Consider the following 21,929-nt stretch of genomic DNA (forward strand, 5'->3'; position numbering starts at 1 on the left):
TAAATATGTCCAGTAGGTGTCGCACTAGTTAGTCGGAACCACAATTTTGAAAACTTTGAAATTTTTTTTCTTTAACACGCGGCTGCTTTCTATTATACAGGGTATCGCACGCACCCTGTATAATAGAAAGCAGCCGCGTGTTAAAGAAAAAATTCAGGACTAGAATTCAAACTACTATTTTCAACTCTGAAGCACGATCGTATTATATTTCTAGATAAACATTCCAAAAGGTCCTATCTGCTCCCATCGTTTTCCCGGAGCGTCTTTTCATCTTGGTAATGGTTCAGCTTTAGTAATTCTCCCAAGCGTGTCATAAAAGGTGAATTAAAGTGATCGATCCAAAAATCGATCAAGACAGATAGGACCTTTTGAAATGTTTCTCTAGATTTGGAAACACTGTATAGCACATGTTTACAGTAGAAAGTCTGTATACAGAGTGGCGACACTGTCAAAATTGTCTGTCAGTGTTATTACAATCGAGCAAACAACCTATTAAAATCGTGCGAAGAAAAGAGAAAGGATGTTCAGTGTTATCGGTGTTACCAGCGATATCTTGGACGACACGGTGCCACTCTGTATACATCTAATTTAAAGTTAAAATACTCAGGAGTGGAGAGAATGTTGTGAGCCAAACGAACTGTCAAAATCTAAGCAAACGAACAAGAAAGGCAGCACCACAGTGAGAGGTGTTGCAATCAGGTGCAATAAGGGGTTAATACGATTTTCTTGCTCTATTGCTGAATAAAAATAAAATGCTCCAGAATTGCATTACCACAGTGATTTTAAACCGGAGGTTTACAAACCTTTGGTAAGGTTAACGAAGTGACAAAGTGATTTTGGTTAAAGTGTATAAAATTACACGTAAACATAAAATTGAACACCTTCGCGGTTTTCGCGATACATTTCATCATTCTCCTGGACTTTCATCGTCACCACCGATTATACGAGCCGAATGAAAAAATTAGTGAACATTGCGCTTTGAGAGAAGATTTGGCACCTCTGACCAGGCATGGGAAAACCACAGCACTCCAAAGCGCATGTGGCCCATCTGCACAGGGCATTTCGTATTACCCTTCATCGCGAGCTCAAGACAAAATACGAGAGACCTATTCGTTAACACGTGAGCCGCGGGTTTTTAACTTCGGTACATGAGGCAACCGAGGGCTTGCAGTTTCAGGGAACACACGAGCATTAATCGCCACGAAGAGATTGACAATGGAATAATAATGGATAGATGGATGTTAGCCATCGCATACAACCACCTGAAATATTTTTTTCATATGTACTTTTGAAAAAAAAAATGAAGCGTTTGAGAAAACACGTGTAGGCATGCGGGTTCCCGAGGGCTCACGAAGTCAAGAACACTCGGGCCTGTGTTTGCCGAATCTTTCGAAGGGCTGTTTCATCTAGAACGCTGTGAGTTTTTCGTTTTGTATACGCACTGAAGAGCAATCTTAATACCTGATCGTGCGGCGCTGAAAGAGGTGACGAAAAGCTGCGGCGATCGAATTGTGAGTTGTGAAAGAAAAAAGCGACAATTATGACAAAACGTTTTTATGTGTTTTTTATGTATTTTTTAAAAATGTTTGTTTTTAAATAAAATTGCAGGCGTCAGAAGATGGCTGAAACGCAACAGTAGGCCGAAACGTCACGCAAAGTAAGAAATGTTTTGTAATTGTTCACCGAAAAATATCAATTAATACGATACATATGAAGTAACGGTGATTATACCAACAAAAAAAAAAAAAAACAAATAAATCTTAATACCCTCCGTGGCATCGCTTGAAACACACGCGCGATGGTGTGGTGGGTTTAGACATGCCTGCCACTGACATGTGAAACACAGTTACTAAATCGGCAGTTTTTTTCATCGCCCATTTCTCTCTTATTGAGTATTTGTAGTTTACAGGTATCTATAAAAAAGGAGCTGTCAAAACAAAACTGAGGCCAAAACAAGAGAGTATTCTATTTACGTTTATATTCGTTTCATTATCCTCGTACGCAGGCTGGAGAGGAGGTAAATGTTACCAATGAGAAACTCACCGCGATCGCCAAATCCCTAAAGGGGAGCAAGGCACCTAGACCGGAGGGACTCCCGAATCTGGTTATCAAGACGACTTTAAATGTGACCGCGGAGTTTTTCGGGTAGTCGGCTCCAAACTTATCAATAAGCAGTGGCCTCCGAAGCTTGGTAGACGGAGGTGACTCCTCCAGCGCAGTTTATACAAAGTGAATCTCAAAAAGCACTGTTGAACTGATTCTAAGCTTTCCATACCATCGTTGGAATGAAGGTTCCAGACAATCTAGCAATATTCTTATATAGAGCAAGATAATGAACAGTGAAAGATTTGAAGCAATAGACACGCGTGAATTCCTTAGCAGTCCTAAAAAGGAACCCTATAACTTTACAGGTTTTATATACAGCGTACAAAATGTGAGGCTTGAAAGTAAACTGGGTCCTCAACTTGGTTTACACGCCCAATTTTTGTCACTAGCAAGGCGCATTTAAAATGTATAGTTTGTTTTCTTTGCGAAAACGAAATAGCCGGACATTTTGATGGATTGACATCCAAACAGTTCCGATGATGACAATAGGCAAAGATATTCAGCTGATGTTGAAGCAACAACCTTCAGTTGTGTGAACTCAGAGTTAAAGTTTAACTTCATCCACGTAAGACTGTTTGGCTTCGTTGACGATATCACACTGCTGCTCGGGCCTTTGTGAAGATGCCGACAACGATACCAGTAGAGCAATTCATCGGCGCATTATGGCAGGAAATGGTGCATATTTTGGTCTTCGAAGGACGCTCCGATCGAGTAGAATTCGCCGCTGCACCAAGTTGAACATCTATAGGACATTCATCAGACCGGTAGTCCTCTATGGCCATAAGACATGGACTACACCTGTGGAGGACCAACGCGCGCTTGCGGTCTTCGAGCGGAAGGTGTTGTTTACCATCGTCGGTGGAATGCAGATGGAGAACGGAACGTGGAGACGAACTGCAGGAGCTGCTAAGGGAGCCAGGCATCGTCCATACAGCTGAAATCGGCAGGCGCGCTGGGCATGTCGTAAGGATGTCGGACGACACCCGGTGAAAGTGGTTCTTGAAACCAATCCGTCGAGGATCGATCAGGTGAAAGACAAAGTACGGATTTTACGCAGACTGCAGGGCAAATAAACGGCAGCCATCGGCCGAGTGGAGTTGAGCAAAGGCCATACCACGGCTTGGGATTGTTTGGTAAGGGTCCAAATAGAGCAAAAAGATAAGTGGTTATTAGTGCCTTCCCTGCGGTACTCCGGTACCAATAGCAACGGTTAGCCGGTGAGGTGAGACCGTTGGTGCCAAGTTCGTACAGTTTTGCGATGGCCATGTGGTGATTTAACTTATCGAAGGGATGGATGCCGCCTTATCGTTGAGTGCCATAGAGGAAGGTATGCCACCTTCGTGTACAAAGCTGCTTGGGTTGAGGCTTCAGCTTTCTCTGTAATCACTAAGTGAGTGTATTTGTATTTGATTTTGTATTTGGTGTGATTCATCTGACAAATAAAGTCTTAATGAATAAAATTAGTCCAATGTATCATAGATCTTATCCTATTTACGAATCGTTCAATTGTCTCATTAAAATCAAACTGCTCTTCCACAGCCGTAAACGCTCGAATGCATTCTAAAACCGGATCATTTTGACGAAACAAAGTCCAGTGAAAGGTTGGCTGTAATAACGATGTGTTCCGGAGAGTCTTGAAGTTCATCTTTCCTAGTGGTTTGGAGGCGTCAGCTTCACCGTATAAAGTTTTCGCCACGAACAAAGTTTGTTGTAGTTTCCTTCGTTGTTCCAGTGTATCCTGAGCCAGTAGCCGGCATCTATCAGAATATGGTGGCAAATTATCAGGATTTCTCTAAGGTAGATTTTTCAGTGCCAAACGGATGAACCGTTTCTGAACACGTTCAATTCTGAGACTCCACGAGACCTGATACGGTTGCCACACGATTGACGCATTTTCTAAAATTGGACGGACGAGAGCACAGTATAATGACTTCCAGCAGTGCGGGTCCGAAAAATCCTTCGCAATCTTGGAAAGAAAACCTAACTGTCACATTACTTTGGAAATGATCGCCGCTCGGTGAGAGTCAAAACACATTCTGACATCCAATATATGTCCCATATCGGACACTTCAGTAACTTTGGGAAGTTGTAGATGCCGGAACGGGCGTATCCAGTGTCCACGAACTGCAACACGATGTCCGTTTTCGACGCGGCGGGGTACCGTTCCTGAACGCTCACACCTCTGAACGTGGTAGCTTGTTTTTGCCATCACGCTTAGAGTTCGATTAACAAAGCTGTCGAGCTTTTTCTGCTGACTCATGGGGTACTATGATTGTTGTTGCATGGGTAGTTTCGTCAGTGCATGTGAAGGTAAACCCATGAAAAATTGGTATTTTTTCTTCATTTTTTTAATGAAAACGTTGATGGGAATATCGTCAGCGAAGCCAAATAACTGGCCGAACTTCATGATGATCGCACCACTCGTGTCTATCTCAGCTCTTCTAATAACATGTTGAACAGCAGACATAAAAGCCCATCACCCTGCAGCAAACCTCTTCGAGATTCGAAAGGACTCGATTGCGTTCCCGAAACTCGCCCTGTACACATCACTCCGTCCATCGTCGTTCTGACCAATCGCGTATGTTTGTTCGGGAACCCGTGCTCGTGCATAATTTACCATAGCTGTTGTCGTTTGATTGTGTCATACATTGTCTTAAATCGATGAACAGGTGGTGCGTGGTTACGTTGTACTGGTAGCATTTTTGGAGTACTTGCCGCAGTGCAAAGATTTGGTCCGTGGTGACGCATCCCTTTGGTCTGCTGTAATATCGCCGTTAAGATGCTCGCCGTAGTACTGTTTCCACCTTTCGATAACCTCACACTCGCTAGTCAGAAGAATTCCTTCCAGGTCGCAGTACATACGGCATTGTGATTCTTACACTCTGCGAGAGCTGTTCAGTGTCTCTAACGCTCCACCGCTTAGTTCAATCGCTTCGCAAACCAGTCGATTTTTCGATTCACTTAGGGAGGGTAGTAAGGCCTACATACCCACACGGTTTCATTCAATTTTTTAGAGAGTGCTGCCAGCCCCTCAGTCGAGTTCGCGCGAAATCCTTCTTAAGCAAAACTTGGTGGCTAAACTAGCGCTTGAAATTTGTACGAGAAGCTTCTGACGAAGTAAAAGGAACGCTTGCTAATGGACGGCGAAACATACTTAAAGATGGATTTTGGACAGCTTCTCGGCAACATGAGGTTATGTACCCATCAAGTACAAAATTCGCTGATAAATCTGCAAGGAGTCCTAGATCTGGCAAAGAATTCGAAGCTGGAAATTGGGATATTGTCAGGAAGCAGAGAGCTATCAAAGCACGCATACTTACTTGAGGTAACTGACTGGAGGACCCCCTTATTTTCTCTGAACTCAATATCGGGACGGCTTTGTTGGCGGGAACACCACTAACTGAGATGCCTGGATGACTGCCTCTTCCCAGGGAGGTGAAAGCGACAGAGACTGGTTTTAACACCATGTAAGCCATCAGCTATCTGCTCTGCCTGCACCACGAGCAACGTGCTTGAGACAATTGTTTTCAACAAGTTAGCAAGGTACACCAAAAGCCAACAGTGGATACCATTCTCACCGTCACTAAGACGTCGGAGGTAGCAATCTAGCGGAAGACAATCGCCACGCTAGACTCGAGTAATGCGTTTAGTAGCGCCAGCTCCCGGTTTCGGATTCTCCATGTGTCGATGTTGCTGCATAAGATTGTGGAAAGTTACTTTCAGAATTGAGTGTTAGTATACGGGAGTTGAAATTGTTGATGTTTTGGTCGATATAACCTTAGTGGTCTACGGTGAGTCAGTAAAGATGCTGAGCTGGCGGCCACGTACTACATACGCGTGCTAGAGGGTGATCAGCGTCGAAGATTGCACTATTGCCTCAAGGCGATCATTGCAATTCTAGGACGTGATCTTCACCCTCACGTTTCGGAGCCACGTCGAGTATGACTTCGTCACATTTTAATTATGCATATATGCCTGCATACGAATTCCAGAAACCTATTCTTTCCATTTCTCGAAAAATTTTCAGATCTTTAAACAAAGCAGTGGATTGATTAAAAAATATTGATTTTTTTCGTTTGTTCCATTGTTCAATTTGTTCCATTGTTCAATTTTTTTTGGGAACCCACTTTCGTCGGGCGCAATATCGTCTTATTACCGAACTGACATTGCCCTCATATTTATCACCATTGTTGCAGTGTTTGCAGTGTATAATATTTTCCCAATCTTCTTTACTTGCAGAACCTTAAAAACCAAATCATGACTACTAACGTGTGGGTAGAACAGGTAAGCATTTTAATGATATAATATCACCGCTCAGACTTCGCTTCAGCAATGTTTCACGTTGTGCTATCGTTGCGAGAGCAAATTAAAAAGTTTCAAAGCACCCCAGAGAAATTTATTTAAGTTCAAATGAATATATCATAACAAATGGCTCCCACATCACCAATATGTCTAATTTCGTTGCCGGAAAATAAGTTCACGGCGTTTACTCTCCGACCGCGGAGTGAATGATATTATTCGGATGACGGAGTTAATATAAATTTGTGTGTTTCAAAGTAGTATCTATTTGCCTTCGCATGTGTATATTCCGGATGTTTATGATGTATACTGCTTTGATGATGATATAATGGGACCTTGGGTTTGTAATTAATAAGACGAACGTATTGAAATATGATGGTCGCGCACCATTACTGATTTCATTCATGTTCGAGCATTCATGTGCTAATACAGAGTCATTATGTTATGGCACGAACATCAACGGTGTTAAAAGTAGAGATGCACCGAATATTCGGGCCGAATATCAGCAAAAATTGGATTTTACCGAATATTCGGATCGCCGAATAGTAAGTTTATTATTCGGCCGAATATGCCGAATATGCCCAATGAGCCGAATAGTGGCCAATGATTATTAGTTTTATGAACGGGGGTAATCGAAAACTGGAGATGTAACTTGGGCTTAGAAAGGAATATATCTCATTAAAACGGAACACGAACCGCAATCTCCACACAATATTTCATGTCTTGTCTGGATGAGGTATATTTTTTCTGAGCCAAAGTCACATCCTGAGTTCTCGTTCATTTCTCGCATTTTATTTTAAAATGTAGTTGTAACACAAACTTTTAAAATGTGTTAATCATATCCTCAAAAACATTATTTTTAAACAACAACTCAAATAAGAACAAAAGTAGGTCCCATAGACGCAAAATAATTATTTCTTGTGCAATAGTTAGGACAATTTTCAATCGTTTTCGTACATGAACAACTGGAAAGCGAAAGAAACAATTTAAACTTCAAATAATACCCATTTGGTTATTTTGTTATCATACGATCGGCCGAATATTCGTCTCACCGAAGAATGGAAAAAAGGCTACTCGGTATTCGGCCGAAGGCCGAATAGTGCTATTCGGTGCATCTCTAGTTAAAAGTGCAAAAATCAATACCGTAAGGAGCTGCGTTGGGTTTGAGTTCCTCCTTGAAAACTTTTAGCTGCTCAAAGCACGTAGAGTATAAATAAATCCGGCACAAACTGTGTTTCAAAATAAACAACAAAGCGAGAACGGCTGAAGAGAGCGAAAAAAAGCAAACTTTCCCCTGGTTCAACTTTTCGCAATTCAATTTTTCTTCGCTTCCTGCTGTGTATTTAAGTTTCCACCGGGAAGTGACGGTCGAAATACTGTAGTGGAATGTAATGCTGCGGTTTGGTTTTGTTAAACCATGTTCAAGATGGTAATTAATTACCTGAAAATTGGATTATTGGAATAGCTTAAGAAACACAATAACATAGCATTTTTATCTATTTGATGTCGTAGCGATTATTTTTTTGTCTGTTTAAAGTACTAAAGTCATTCGCAAAACTACTTCGAAGTTTACTATATTTTTTATTTCTAATATTATAAATTTTACTATGTTTAGGCTTTAGGTTTCTACGAGTTGAGTAAACCAATAAAAAAATTGAACGGCTTAGAACAAACAGATAAATTTCACAAGTTTCATGCTAAATGACTTAAGCAAACGACTATTAATATATTTTACCAAATCGTCAAAATTCCCGAGATAGACTTTAAAATAAAACTTTCTCGCCAATTTCGTAATAAAATCTTTGTGGATCCGGAATAGTGTTTGGTTCATAATAATTAAAATTGCCCTTTCTTGCATTGCCAATGGCGTTTTTTGAGATTGTCCATATATTTTAAGCAGATCCTGCTCTATAGCCAAAATGAAAAGTTTTGCCCACAGCGATTCGGTTTTTCTCCAGAAATGAGTTAATTATGCAATTAAAACGTTATTTGCATATCTTTTCCCATCGTTATGTAATGATAATTGCTCCTTGCTCATCCCCGCACTTATACGCAACAATGGAGATTAACCTATCTTTTCTCTACGAGCGTTCCATAATTTATGATTGCTGTCTAGTCCTTTGGGACCATTTTGTCATGCTCTGCTACGCACAGCGTATTTAATTTTTGTCATTCTGTGTAACATAAAGAGAGGTTAGATTCTTATATTCAATTTTTCTATAATCTTTTATTTATTTTTAGAAGAAGAGCGATCTGCTATCCAAATATTTGGAGACGATAATCGCATTCCATTTTGCATTACCGTAAAAATACATTATCAGTAGCACAGAAAAAAATTAGCAAAACAATGTCTTTTTGTGACTCTGAACTTTCAGAATTTCACCAAATTATGTAAAAAGTATACAAAGTGTCACAGCGGTATGGTGACTAAAAATATAGAAAATTCGATTGAAATTGCAACTAACAATTTAAACATCAGCAGTCTATAAGCTATCTATATATCCAAATATTTTTTTCACTTCGCTACAAATTTATCAATTCAGCGTTGCGACGGCCAAGTTTTTGCTAACAGTTTTTCTAACCAATACCAAAACGTGCGAAGAGGAATTTTCGTCAATTAGCGGGTATGCAATTTAGTGGAACCACCGTACTACGAAATAATGAAAAAAAAAATTCTAGGAAATTTTTTTATTCGGCTCACGTCAAACAATCTCTAAATACGCAGCAATATTGTCAACATTATTACAGATGTTTTTGAAAGTTTCACTTGCTACGTACCATTGAGTGTTTGATGTTTTTTATGCGCATAATACTCAAGATATGTGTTTAACGGAAGGAACGGGAAAAATCGCAAAAATTACCAAAAGACCAGATATACAACCGTTGGGACAGGTCGTATCCTTCACTTTTTTTTATTTAAAACTTAAAAAGATACCCCGAATGCAATTGATATTATGTCTAAATGCACAATTTTATTATGCATGCGTCAATCGTTAGCGCAGCAAGGCTGTCCAGTGGATACTAAAACTGTTTTTAATATCCTGAAAATGTAATAAAAAACTGTGCCTGGTGGCGACTCGCTATATCCCGTTAACGTTAGCCGATAGCTAGTTTATTCTATTCATCGAAATAAAACCGGATTCAGTGTGAAAAACTTGATCACCTCCCGTTATTCGCAATTTTTCGTTTCTTGTTGCCCCTGCACACAGGCTCGCTATTGGAGCTTGTTTTTTCGACACTGAATGCAGTATTGTTCCCGGTTTTTCTCCATATTATTTCCGAGCTCATTCTGATGCGTTGACCTCAGAAGTCAACCACTGTATGGCAGCTGGTAGTCATATTAAAAACGGTTCAGCAAAGCGGGAAGAAACCACAAATTACATTCAACTGCATGAATAAAATACTACATCATCTCCCTAGTGGTGAACATTTTCCTTCCTCATATAACCTCGTGTCGTTGCAATAGTTTAATATTCTCATCTTTTAGTTTAGCCCTATCAAATTTTCGAATAGATTGCAGTGAGTATCAAATAGTTTGTCATTGTACCAATATAGTATGTGATAATAGTATTTTTTACTTCAATATTTATTTTTTCAGAATCTCTTTTCGAATTATTTAATTAAAAATAAATTTGTGATTGAACTCAAAAAAATCAGCCAAATTGAGCATGCTTATCGAGAGTTAGACTCACATGTACCAAGTAGTTAATGAAAAACTTAATTTTTGGAGTTAAATTATAGCCTCTCTTCGACAAGGATGGCAAAACACCGGAAGAGAGCAGGTTTCACGACTTCGAAGCAGAAAACCATGCAATCGTGCACAAACATTCTACCAGGCGTATTGCATTTTTCAAGTAAAGAGGTTAATAGGAATGCCATTGGCAGACCTTATCCACCCACTGAGTAAGGTGAAATATGGTCGGTTGCAGCGGTTGCTGCACCTGCAAGCTGGGGAACCTATTTTCTTTATTGTGCTGAGCAATCAATGCCTGTGGTTAAGGCATCCAGTCCCCCGACAAGCGATCGGTGCCAGGCAGGATGAATCCGTTCTTCTTCTCAACTTGAATGCGGTTTGAATTGGCATTGGCATCAGTTGTCGGGAAGCATTGTTGTGGTTCATTGAATAATTCCTTATTAAACCTATTGCAATGTTTTCCGATTGTAGCTGCGATATCTAGAGACTCGAGTTGTGGGGTTTTATCCTGATTGTGTATTGATCTGGGTCACAGGCATTTGTGTTTTTTGCAATATCAAGGATTTTTGCAATGGAGAATTTTTCAAAATGTGTAGGATAAATGTATATTTTACATACTTTACAAAAGTTGCCCGAAAATTGAATCTGTTTTAATTCTGATGAATAGATTTCTTTTTGAGCGACTTAGTAAAATGGAATTGAATATTGAGAATAGGTTATGTTTTATTTAATTCCACTACCGAAAGATCGAATAGCTTCTTAAATCATCCGCAGATACGTCCGTATTTCGGTTGCTACATATAACCAACATCAGTGCTTATATGGACTGATGACGGTGGTATGTATCACTGAAAATATATTTTAGTTTATTCCACGAAAACGTATGTTTTATATACAAAACCTTTTGTTGTTTTTTGCAACGAAACCAATGCGTAATAAATATGAAGGTACTTTCGTCAGAACTGTCAAAACTGTTACAGATTCCTATTCGTATACGTAGCGAAAGGTTTTGAAAATGAACGCAATCAATCGTACAAACAAAGGCTGCATAATGTAAATAGTACGAAAAATTAGTAAGCTCACGCAAATAATTCGTACAAAGAACGCTGCATAATGTAAATAGTACGAAAAATTAATAAGCTTAAGCAAATAATTCGTACAAAGAATACTGCATAATGTAAATAGTACGAAAAATTAGTAAGCTTACGCAATAATGTAGGTATACATTATACGAAATCAAAAATAAAGGAGAGCTTGATTGATCATCACCGGTTTGCCACAACGCAATTCTAGCTCTATCGATTGCGAGAGAGCGACGACTCGCACCTTCCAACTTAACCCCAGAGACGTACAAATGTTCACGAAAGTTATTTCAATACGAAACCTGAGCGAAGGGTATATGTTTTGCGGCGGTTCTATCGATGCGAGAGTAATGTTGTTTCAGAAGCGCATAAATGTTCTCTACTTCATCGTGAAAAAGCAACGGATTCGGACCAAGCGAAGGAGAGGAACACACGACCATCTGCTTATCAAAGCGGACTCTGTAACCATGTGGCCACAAGCTCTGTTTATACGTAATCAAAAATAACGGAACACATTCAAGTAATTACTCGTTATTACGTTCATACGAAAGTACATTCGTGAATTGGACAAATTATGCGTAAGTTGCAGTTCTTTTCAATAACTTGCAATACGAATGTTCTATAAAATCAACAAAAGTGCTGTACACTCTACAAAATCCATGTTTACGAAATGTGCGTGAGTGGAATAACGAAAAAATATTTGCAGTGTGGTATATCTTTAATGAGTATTAAATATGAAGGTACTTTCGTCAGAACTGTCAAAATGGTTGCAGATCTCTATTCGTATACGTAACGAAAGGTTCAAGAAATAAACGCAATCAATCGTACAAACAAACGCTGCATAATGTCAATAGTACTAAGAATTAGTAAGCTTACGCAATAACATATACATTATACGAAATCAAAATTAACAGAACACAAAAATTTCGTTCAAGTAAATACTCGTGCTTCTGTTTTTTTTTTGTTCGTTGTTATCCACGTTCGTATGAAAGTACATTCGTGAATTGTACAAATTATGCGTAAAGTTGCAATTTTATTCGATAACTTGCAGTACGAATGTTCTATACATCCAGCAAAAGTGCTGTACAATCTACGAATTCCATGTTTACGAAATGTGCGTGCAGAGAATAACGAAAAAATATTTTCAGTGTATAGCAACCGAAATACGTAGGGGTAAACAAGGTAAGACCGCCCTGCGGGGTAAGACCGCCCACCGTAGTTTTACTACCAAGTTATAAAATAATTGAAAAATTTCTTTAACGTGTCTATTACAGTATAATTACATAACATTTTGCACGTTTTTCTGTTTTGATAGTGCGCGAACGGTCGCAGAAATAAATAAAAACAACCTTTCAGCTGGCAACCAGTCAATGCGCTATTGTTTTGCGGCAACGGGACTTAAGGTTTTTCAGTCTAAAAATCAATTGTTTTGTTCGTGAAAATACGTTTAATCGCTTGCCTGAATCTATCTTCTTTCGGAAATATCGAAGGCCGTGAGTAATCTTGTAATTTTGACTACTTTTTCGGTCAAATATGAAAATGTTCCACTGGGGGTAAAGTCGCCCACTATACAAGGGGTAAAACCGCCACGTATACAACTGCTTATGGTTTTACTTCAAGACCCAAATGCCTCGACACTACAAAGGGAATATTTACAGGATCAGTAAAGCAACTTCAAGCCACATAAGACATCGATGTTAATCGACCATTTTCGATTTGGTTGAAGCTTTTCTAGTAATATATTTTAACAAGACTTATTTTTGAAAAAAGTAAACCTCTTTGAAAATGGTGTAAATGAACCAAAATAATTTTAGAGCCAGGACAGTTTGTTTGATTGGTATGACGTCTCCGGCAGAATTGAAAATAGTAGTTTTTTACTTCCGAAAAAAGTACACACTCTAAAAAAATTTAAAGAAAAGATATAAAAATATAAATAAAATATATAAAAATAGAATTAAAATATATATATATATATATATATATATATATATATATATATATATATATATATATATATATATATATATATATATATATATATACATATATATATATATATATATATATATATATATATATATATATATATATATATATATATATATATATATATACATATACATATATATATATATATATATATATATATATATATATATATATATATATATATATATATATATATATATTTTTTTTTTTTTTTTTTTTTTTTTTTTTGTTTCAGGTGGAGGGGACCACCGCTAGGTATTGCTTCGGGGAGCGGCTTTTGTGCTCTGTGCACCCTCTTGGTTCTATAGATCTCTTTGCTAACTTAGCTAACTAACCTGGAGACTGGCCGTTAGCTAACACTGGCGTGTCGGTGGTCAACCTGTCGCCTGTTTTGCAATTCTAAAACTATTTGAGAGGCGGCTGTACAAACCGCCCTCCAAATGTTTGGGTCTTTACACATCCTCCGAACTAGGTTGTCCGGAGTGGTGTCTGGCCCGCTCACTACCATCATGTCGCTCCGCGCATGCACAAAACGAGGGCACACGAAGAAGACATGCTCAGCAGTTTCTTCCGCATCCGCGCACTCGGGACACATGGGGGACCCCGCATGCCCGAATCTGTGTAGATACTGCCTGAAGCAACCATGACCTGACAGAATCTGTGTCAAGTGGAAGTTAACTTCTCCATGGCGCCTCCCGACCCATCCGGATACGTCCGGAATAAGTCGATGCGTCCATCTACCCTTTGCGGAATTGGACCATTCCTGCTGCCATCTGATCATCGAGAATGACCTTCTGGTGCCTCGTATACCCCTTGTGTCACGTTGATCGAAGCATTCTACGTCCTCCTTAATGGCTATGCTGATAGGCATCATGCCGGACAGTACGCAGATTGCGTCGTATGACACTGTACGGTACGCGCTCACAACCCTCAGGCACATGAGCCTGTAGGTACTTTCCAGTTTTCGACGATGACTGTTGGTACCTAACGCTTTGGACCACGCTGGCCCACCATACCTAAGTATGGACGAAACCACGCTGGCAAGAAGTTTACGCTTGCTGCCATATACCGCTGAGCCATTGGACATCATTCGAGATAGTCCTGCAGCGGCCGTTGAAGCCCTCTTACAGGCATAGTCGACGTGACTCTTAAATGTGAGCTTATCGTCAACCATAACCCCCAAGAGCTTCAAGGAACGCCTTGAGGTAATGGTGCAGTCACCGACTCTGACCACCGCCTGTTGCTCTAATTTGCGGTTGTTCACAACCGTAACCTCCGTTTTATGGTGCGCTAACTCCAGTTTCCTAGAGTGCATCCAGTCTTCGACCTTGCGTATGCAGTGCGCGGCCGTCAACTCGACCTCTTCGATCGACTCGCCGTAGACCTCTAGCGTGATGTCGTCTGCGAAACCGACGATCACAACCCCTACAGGGAACTTTAGTTTCAACACCCCGTCATACATGACATTCCACAACACCGGGCCCAGGATGGAACCTTGCGGTACCCCTGCGGTGATTGGGACGCACTTCTGACCCTCCTCCGTGTTGTAAACTAGTACCCGATTCTGGAAATAATTTTCCAAAATCTTGTACAACGACACCGGTACGTGGATGCTCCTGAGCGCGAGCGCTATGGAGTCCCAACTGGCGCTATTGAATGCATTCTTCACGTCAAGCGTGACGATTGCGCAATAGCGAATGCCCCAACTCTTACGCTGGAGTGCTACCTCTGCCGTCTTGGTGACAGAGAGAATAGCATCCAGCGTGGATCTACCTTTCTGGAAGCCGAACTGGTTACTTGCCAGACCGTTTACACCATATATATATATATATATATATATATATATATATATATATATATATATATATATATATATATATATATATATATATATATATATATATATATATATATATATATATATATATATATATATATATATATATATATATATATATATATATATATATATATATATATATATATATATATATGTATATATATATATATATATATATATATATATATATATATATATATATATATATATATATATTTTTTTTTTTTTTTTTTTTTGTTTCAGGTGGAGGGGAAATTTGCATCCATACCCCTGAGGTGACCAACCTCAGGGAGTGTGGGGTTGGTTTGAATCAGTGACCGGACCCACTAAAACCCCTCCAGTCTCCAGCCCATAATACTCCCGGGACCACCGCTAGGTATTGCTTCGGGGAGCGGCTTTTGTGCTCTGTGCACCCTCTTGGTTCTATAGATCTCTTTGCTAACTTAGCTAACTAACCTGGAGACTGGCCGTTAGCTAACACTGGCGTGTCGGTGGTCAACCTGTCGCCTGTTTTGCAATTCTAAAACTATTTGAGAGGCGGCTGTACAAACCGCCCTCCAAATGTTTGGGTCTTTACACATCCTCCGAACTAGGTTGTCCGGAGTGGTGTCTGGCCCGCTCACTACCATCATGTCGCTCCGCGCATGCACAAAACGAGGGCACACGAAGAAGACATGCTCAGCAGTTTCTTCCGCATCCGCGCACTCGGGACACATGGGGGACCCCGCATGCCCGAATCTGTGTAGATACTGCCTGAAGCAACCATGACCTGACAGAATCTGTGTCAAGTGGAAGTTAACTTCTCCATGGCGCCTCCCGACCCATCCGGGTACGTCCGGAATAAGTCGATGCGTCCATCTACCCTTTGCGGAATTGGACCATTCCTGCTGCCATCTGATCATCGAGAATGACCTTCTGGTGCCTCGTATACCCCTTGTGTCACGTTGATCAAAGCATTTTACGTCCTCCTTAATGGCTATGCTGATAGGCATCATGCCGGACAGGACGCAGGTTGCGTCGTATGACACTGTACGGTACGCGCTCACAACCCTCAGGCACATGAGCCTGTAGGTACTTTCCAGTTTTCGACGATGACTGTTGGTACCTAACACTTTGGACCACGCTGGCCCACCATACCTAAGTATGGACGAAACCACGCTGGCAAGAAGTTTACGCTTGCTGCCATATACCGCTGAGCTATTGGACATCATTCGAGATAGTCCTGCAGCGGCCGTTGAAGCCCTCTTACAGGCATAGTCGACGTGACTCTTAAATGTGAGCTTATCGTCAACCATAACCCCCAAGAGCTTCAAGGAACGCCTTGAGGTAATGGTGCAGTCACCGACTCTGACCACCGCCTGTTGCTCTAATTTGCGGTTGTTCACAACCGTAACCTCCGTTTTATGGTGCGCTAACTCCAGTTTCCTAGAGTGCATCCAGTCTTCGACCTTGCGTATGCAGTGCGCGGCCGTCAACTCGACCTCTTCGATCGACTCGCCGTAGACCTCTAGCGTGATGTCGTCTGCGAAACCGACGATCACAACCCCTACAGGGAACTTTAGTTTCAACACCCCGTCATACATGACATTCCACAACACCGGGCCCAGGATGGAACCTTGCGGTACCCCTGCGGTGATTGGGACGCACTTCTGACCCTCCTCCGTGTTGTAAACTAGTACCCGATTCTGGAAATAATTTTCCAAAATCTTGTACAACGACACCGGTACGTGGATGCTCCTAAGCGCGAGCGCTATGGAGTCCCAACTGGCGCTATTGAATGCATTCTTCACGTCAAGCGTGACGATTGCGCAATAGCGAATGCCCCAACTCTTACGCTGGAGTGCTACCTCTGCCGTCTTGGTGACAGAGAGAATAGCATCCAGCGTGGATCTACCTTTCCGGAAGCCGAACTGGTTACTTGCCAGACCGTTTACACCCTCTGTGTACTTTACCAGTCTGTTGAGGATAATCCTCTCAAGCACCTTGCCCGTAGTGTCCAGCAGACAGATAGGTCTGTATGCCGATGGGTCCCCTGGCGGTTTCCCAGCCTTCGGCAACAGCACCAATCTCTGTCGCTTCCACCTGTCCGGAAAAAGGCAGTAATCCAGGCACTTCTGCATGACTGCTCGAAATAGATCGGGGGCCACTTTCATGGCCGTCCTGATGGCCAAGTTCGGGATTCCATCCGGTCCCGGTGCCTTGCTCACCTTTAGGGAGTTGGCGATCACGATGAGTTCCTCATTCGTAACCCTTACCTCCTCCACAACCTCGGCACGGCTGCCGTCTCTCACGGATTGGATGCCCGGCAGGTTGGCCGACCATCCCTGGTCTGTGTCTGAGATACTGGAACGTCGGACGTGAGACTCAGCAACCGGAGGCCAAGGATTTGGCTCGTGTCGTGGAAAGAGTCCCTCGATGATACGCTCCAGCATCGCTGGTGATCGCTCTGCAGGCGCCAACACGCCTTTGGTCTTCGCCATTACGACTCTGTAGGCGTTGCCCCACGGATTCGTATTGGCACTCGCGCATAGCCTATCGAAGCAGGCCTTTTTGCTCGCCTTTATCGCACTTTTAAGCGCCGATCTTGCAGATCCGAATACTACACGGCGCTCTACCCTCTGTGCATCGGTACGTGCACGTTGCAACATCCGTCTTGCACGGAGGCACGCGCTACGGAGGTCCGCTATCGCGTCGGTCCACCAGTATACCGGTGACTTACCATTCCTAGGTTGGCGGGTCCTAGGCATGGTGGCGTCGCACGCCCGCGATAATGTGGCAACTAATTGGTCAGCACTCGGGCGGAGCCAACTGCCCCCCTCGCGCTCTCTTCTCATTGCTTCTGCAAATACCTCGGCATCGAAATGCGATGTCTTCCACCCGCGGACGGTCGGAGTATTGGCTCTACCCGTCGCCTGCCGCCTCACGTTCTGGACTACGCTATAGCAGACCGACTGGTGGTCACTATAGGTGTAGCCATCGTCTACCCTCCAGTTCACGATCAGTCCTGGGCTGGAGAACGTCACGTCGATGATCGACACCGCACCATTTCTGCTGAATGTACACTTGGTTCCAACGTTGGCCAGATCTAGGTTGAGCTTTGCCAAAGCTTCCAACAAGATCTGACCCCTCCGGTTCGTGCGGCGGCTTCCCCACTCAACAGCCCAAGCGTTGAAGTCGCCCGCCACTACTAAGGGTGTTAGTCCCGTCAGCTCCATAGATAACAAATCGACCATCTGGGTGAACCTTTCGATAGACCAACGCGGCGGAGCATAACAACTGCAGTAGAACACTCCGTCCACCTTGGCAACCGCGTATCCTTCATTTGAGGTTGACACAACCTCCTGAACCGGGAACTTGCTGGTCGTGCATATGGCCGCCGTACTGGGCTTATCTGCAACCCAATTACCGTTTCCGGGAGGAATGCAGTAGGGGTCCGATACGATTGCGATGTCCGACCGCGACTCAGACGCTGCTTGGTATAGCAGCTGCTGTGCCGCATAGCAATGGTTCAGGTTCAATTGTGTCACCCTCACGCCCGTGGTTTCGTGGCCGCCTTACCGGCTGGGCACCGTGGGCCTCCCATAAAGTGCTTGGCGTCCCGTTTTCCAGTACATACCAAGCACTTGGGAGGCTCCCCGCAGTCTTTAGCTTTATGGCCAGCACCACCACAACGCCTACATAACTGGCTCCTATCGGGCCCCTTGCAGGTCCAGGACTTGTGTCCTCCCTCGAAACACCTGAAGCAAACGTCCGGCTGCTGGAGTATGCTCAGGGGACATACTGACCAGCCAACCTTAAGTTTGGCTGTCTTCAGGGCCAGAGTTGCATCGGCCGATGCAAGCCGGAAAGTGGCCACCTGGGTCCCCGCTGGACCCTTTCGGAGGCGAATTACCTCAGTGGCTACTTCCACTCCGCACTTCTCCTTGAGGGCCTGTGCAATATCGCACCTCTCGGTGATTTCATCCAGGTTTTTGAGCTGGAGAGTCACCTCTGAGGTGAGTGCCCGAATTTGCACATCTTTCCCGAGGACCTGCTCGGCTACCGTCTTGTAGGCAGCGCCCTTGTTTTTAGCATCCTTACGGAGCTCAAGGATCATCTCGCCGGTGCGAGAACGACGGATAGTCCGCACATCCGCTCCCAGATCCTTGAGCTGGGTTTCGCCTCTCATTTTCTTCAAGACTTCGGAGTACTTGGACCCCTCCGTCTTGAGTATGAGGGCGTCGCCCCTGCTTCGCGCCTTCTTTCCCATTTTTGGACGATTTGTCGCCTTCTCGTCGTTGCGCTTGCTGACTTTTTGGCGCTTCCTTCCTCCCACCGTAACCCAAGGGTTTCCCGTAGCTGCCACTTCGGCAGACTTTTCGGCGGACTTGGAGGCCGTTGGTGTACTATCTCGCGGGCTTAGCACAACCAACTGTTTCTTGCTGTTCTCGGGGGCTTCCCCCGGAGACTGCCTTGCTCTTTTTGCGGCTGACCCGGAGGCGCAAACCGCTGCAAACGTGCAGGTGTCCGTTTGGACCGACTTCGTCGCCCTTCCGGTCACCTCCGTTGCATTCTTCTCTGCAGCCACCGCTCTTGCCTTGAGCTCGGCGTGCTCCTTCTTCGCAGCATCGACGGAGGACCGAAGCATGTAGAGAGCCTGCTTCAGGTACTTCGTCGTGTTGGTGCGACTTTTCGCAAACTCGATTATGGCATCGAGCTGCTCCGACAGCGCTACTACCTTCGGTAGCGTGTCTCGCTGTCTTCCGACCGCCTTTATCAACAGTGGACCAGCCACTGCGATGTCTTGCGTCGATCCGGTAGGCGTACTGCCTTTGCCGTCTTCGCAGGCGTCCTTTACTGCATCCATCTCCGCCTTTCTCGGCGGAGACCTCTGGATGCCTCCTCGTGCAAACGGGTTTTTCAACCCATCTGCGCCCAATTGTTGATCTTCATTATTACTGTTCATTTTTGTTAAGTGGGTCCCCCTTCCAGCCGCTATCCTTATCCATACTGGAGTGGTCGCCTATCTGGTCCCATGGTAGTCTATGCCGAAGCAGTGAGGCCTTGGCTAGGGGCGGCTGCCATAGCGCCTTATGAGCTACTATGACACCCCCGACCGGCGCAAGTCAGGAAAGGACATCTGATCCCACTCCTGCCTGGTTCCCACCGGGCAATGAATTTGGAACGTACTGGAAGGCCTGCCAGGTTTTACGGGACGGAGACCCCTGCACCGGTTGTTGTCTCGCCGTTTCAAGCCGTTGTCACACGACCTTACTAAGGGAGCTCGGCGTAGGTGCCAGCCCAGAATCGTGGTACGAAAACGAAATCCGACTCTTATCATATGGCGTTGCGACCAGTTACCGTAATTGGGAACTTACTGGCATCAATCCCAATGGGCGAATTAGTGCATTTGGGTGGTGAGAGCGGCACTATTCGCTCCGTCAGAGCTGCTTCCGGATAATGTGGCTTTTGTGAGAATTCGGCGGCCCAATGCCTGAGTCTCACCACAACCTAGGCTAGCTCTCGCTGATGGTCCGGGACTGCGTTCTTGCAGTTAGCACTTCCGTGGCCTACGGTAATCGCCAAATACCGACCCGTGGTGGCATACAGCTCTGCCATATATATATATATATATATATATATATATATATATATATATATATATATATATATATATATATATATATATATATATATATATATATATATATATATATATATATATATATATATATATATATATATATATATATATATATATATATATATATATATATTATATATATACATATATATATTTTTTTTTTTTTTTTCGAATTTATTTAAAAAACATGTTCTTGCCCGTAAAATCTACAAAAGGTAAGCTAAAATTTGATGGTTGTTGGATCATGGAGTTATAGAAATATTAATAGCTCAAATTTTGTGAAGAAATTTTTTTTGGACGGTTTGTTTGGTGTATGGAGTCGTTGGTAATTTTGTTCTTCAAAAAAAAGAGCATAGAAAATTGAAAATATAAATAAAAGAAATAATTATTATTAGTATTTTTCTATACATAATAAGTCTTCAAAAGAATCATATAGACAGGTTTAATGAGTTTTAATTTTTAGCTTAAAGATGGGTATATTATGAATTCAATATCTTGAAAAACCTCAATTCTAAAAAATCTCTTTCTTTTGAAAACCAAAAAAGTTACCTAAACATTGATTTGAACTTGAATAATCAGAAAACAAAATAAGTTAAAACTTAGACAAAATTTTTTTTCAGATTTTTCACAGTGTATTTTTTATTTAAAAAGAAAAAAATACCATCTACAACTTTGTCAGAGACACTATACCGATAAAATCAATCGTTTCGGCCCTAAAAATATTGTTTATCCTCAAAAAATGGTGGGCGATCTTACCCCGCTGCACAGTGGTCCAATAAGGCAAAAAGTGGAACTTAATTCCATAGCGCCTTTCAACTTCATCCTAGCTTAATAGTGTCTTCGGAACAATTGTTTGTATGAATGACCCGCATAATTGCAAATTGTCAGAAAATATGAAAAGTTAACCATACTAAAAATAAAAAAATTAACTTTTTTGTGTTAAGAGATAGAAGAATAATTAATTCAGCAAAGTTGTAGAAAATTCAAAAATATGAAACTTTGTTGAACAAATGAAAATCCTATCTCTTTTCGGTACAAAGTAATAAAGTACACTACATGGAACTTATTTAAAAGTTAGTTTTTTGTACTTAACTTTTGTTAGATGCATTTTACACGAAAGTGTAGTTCGGAGGAATTGTTATGGCACACAAAACACACATTTTTGCTGAAGACCATATATCTCCAGGACTTTTCCTTACAAAGTTATATCATATTTTAGCTTATTTTTTCGATAACTTCAAGAACGTATAGGTTAAAAAGGGGCAAGTGGAATCATGATGTCAATACTTTTCCTTG

The 21,929-nt window shown here is 42.2% G+C and overlaps 1 protein-coding gene across 2 annotated transcripts in view; it reads left to right on the top strand.

Annotated features, from left to right (window-relative positions):
• LOC129732103 (acetylcholine receptor subunit alpha-like 1) overlaps nt 1–21,929 on the top strand; it is a 353,242-nt gene that overhangs the window by 254,470 nt on the left and 76,843 nt on the right. For both annotated transcript variants that reach the window (XM_055692618.1, XM_055692619.1), the window contains exon 4: nt 6,346–6,390. In XM_055692618.1, coding sequence (XP_055548593.1) covers nt 6,346–6,390 — 45 coding nt within the window. The remainder of the gene's footprint in view (nt 1–6,345; nt 6,391–21,929) is intronic.

Source organism: Wyeomyia smithii, chromosome 3 (assembly GCF_029784165.1).
Source record: "Wyeomyia smithii strain HCP4-BCI-WySm-NY-G18 chromosome 3, ASM2978416v1, whole genome shotgun sequence".
Lineage (NCBI taxonomy): Eukaryota > Metazoa > Arthropoda > Insecta > Diptera > Culicidae > Wyeomyia > Wyeomyia smithii.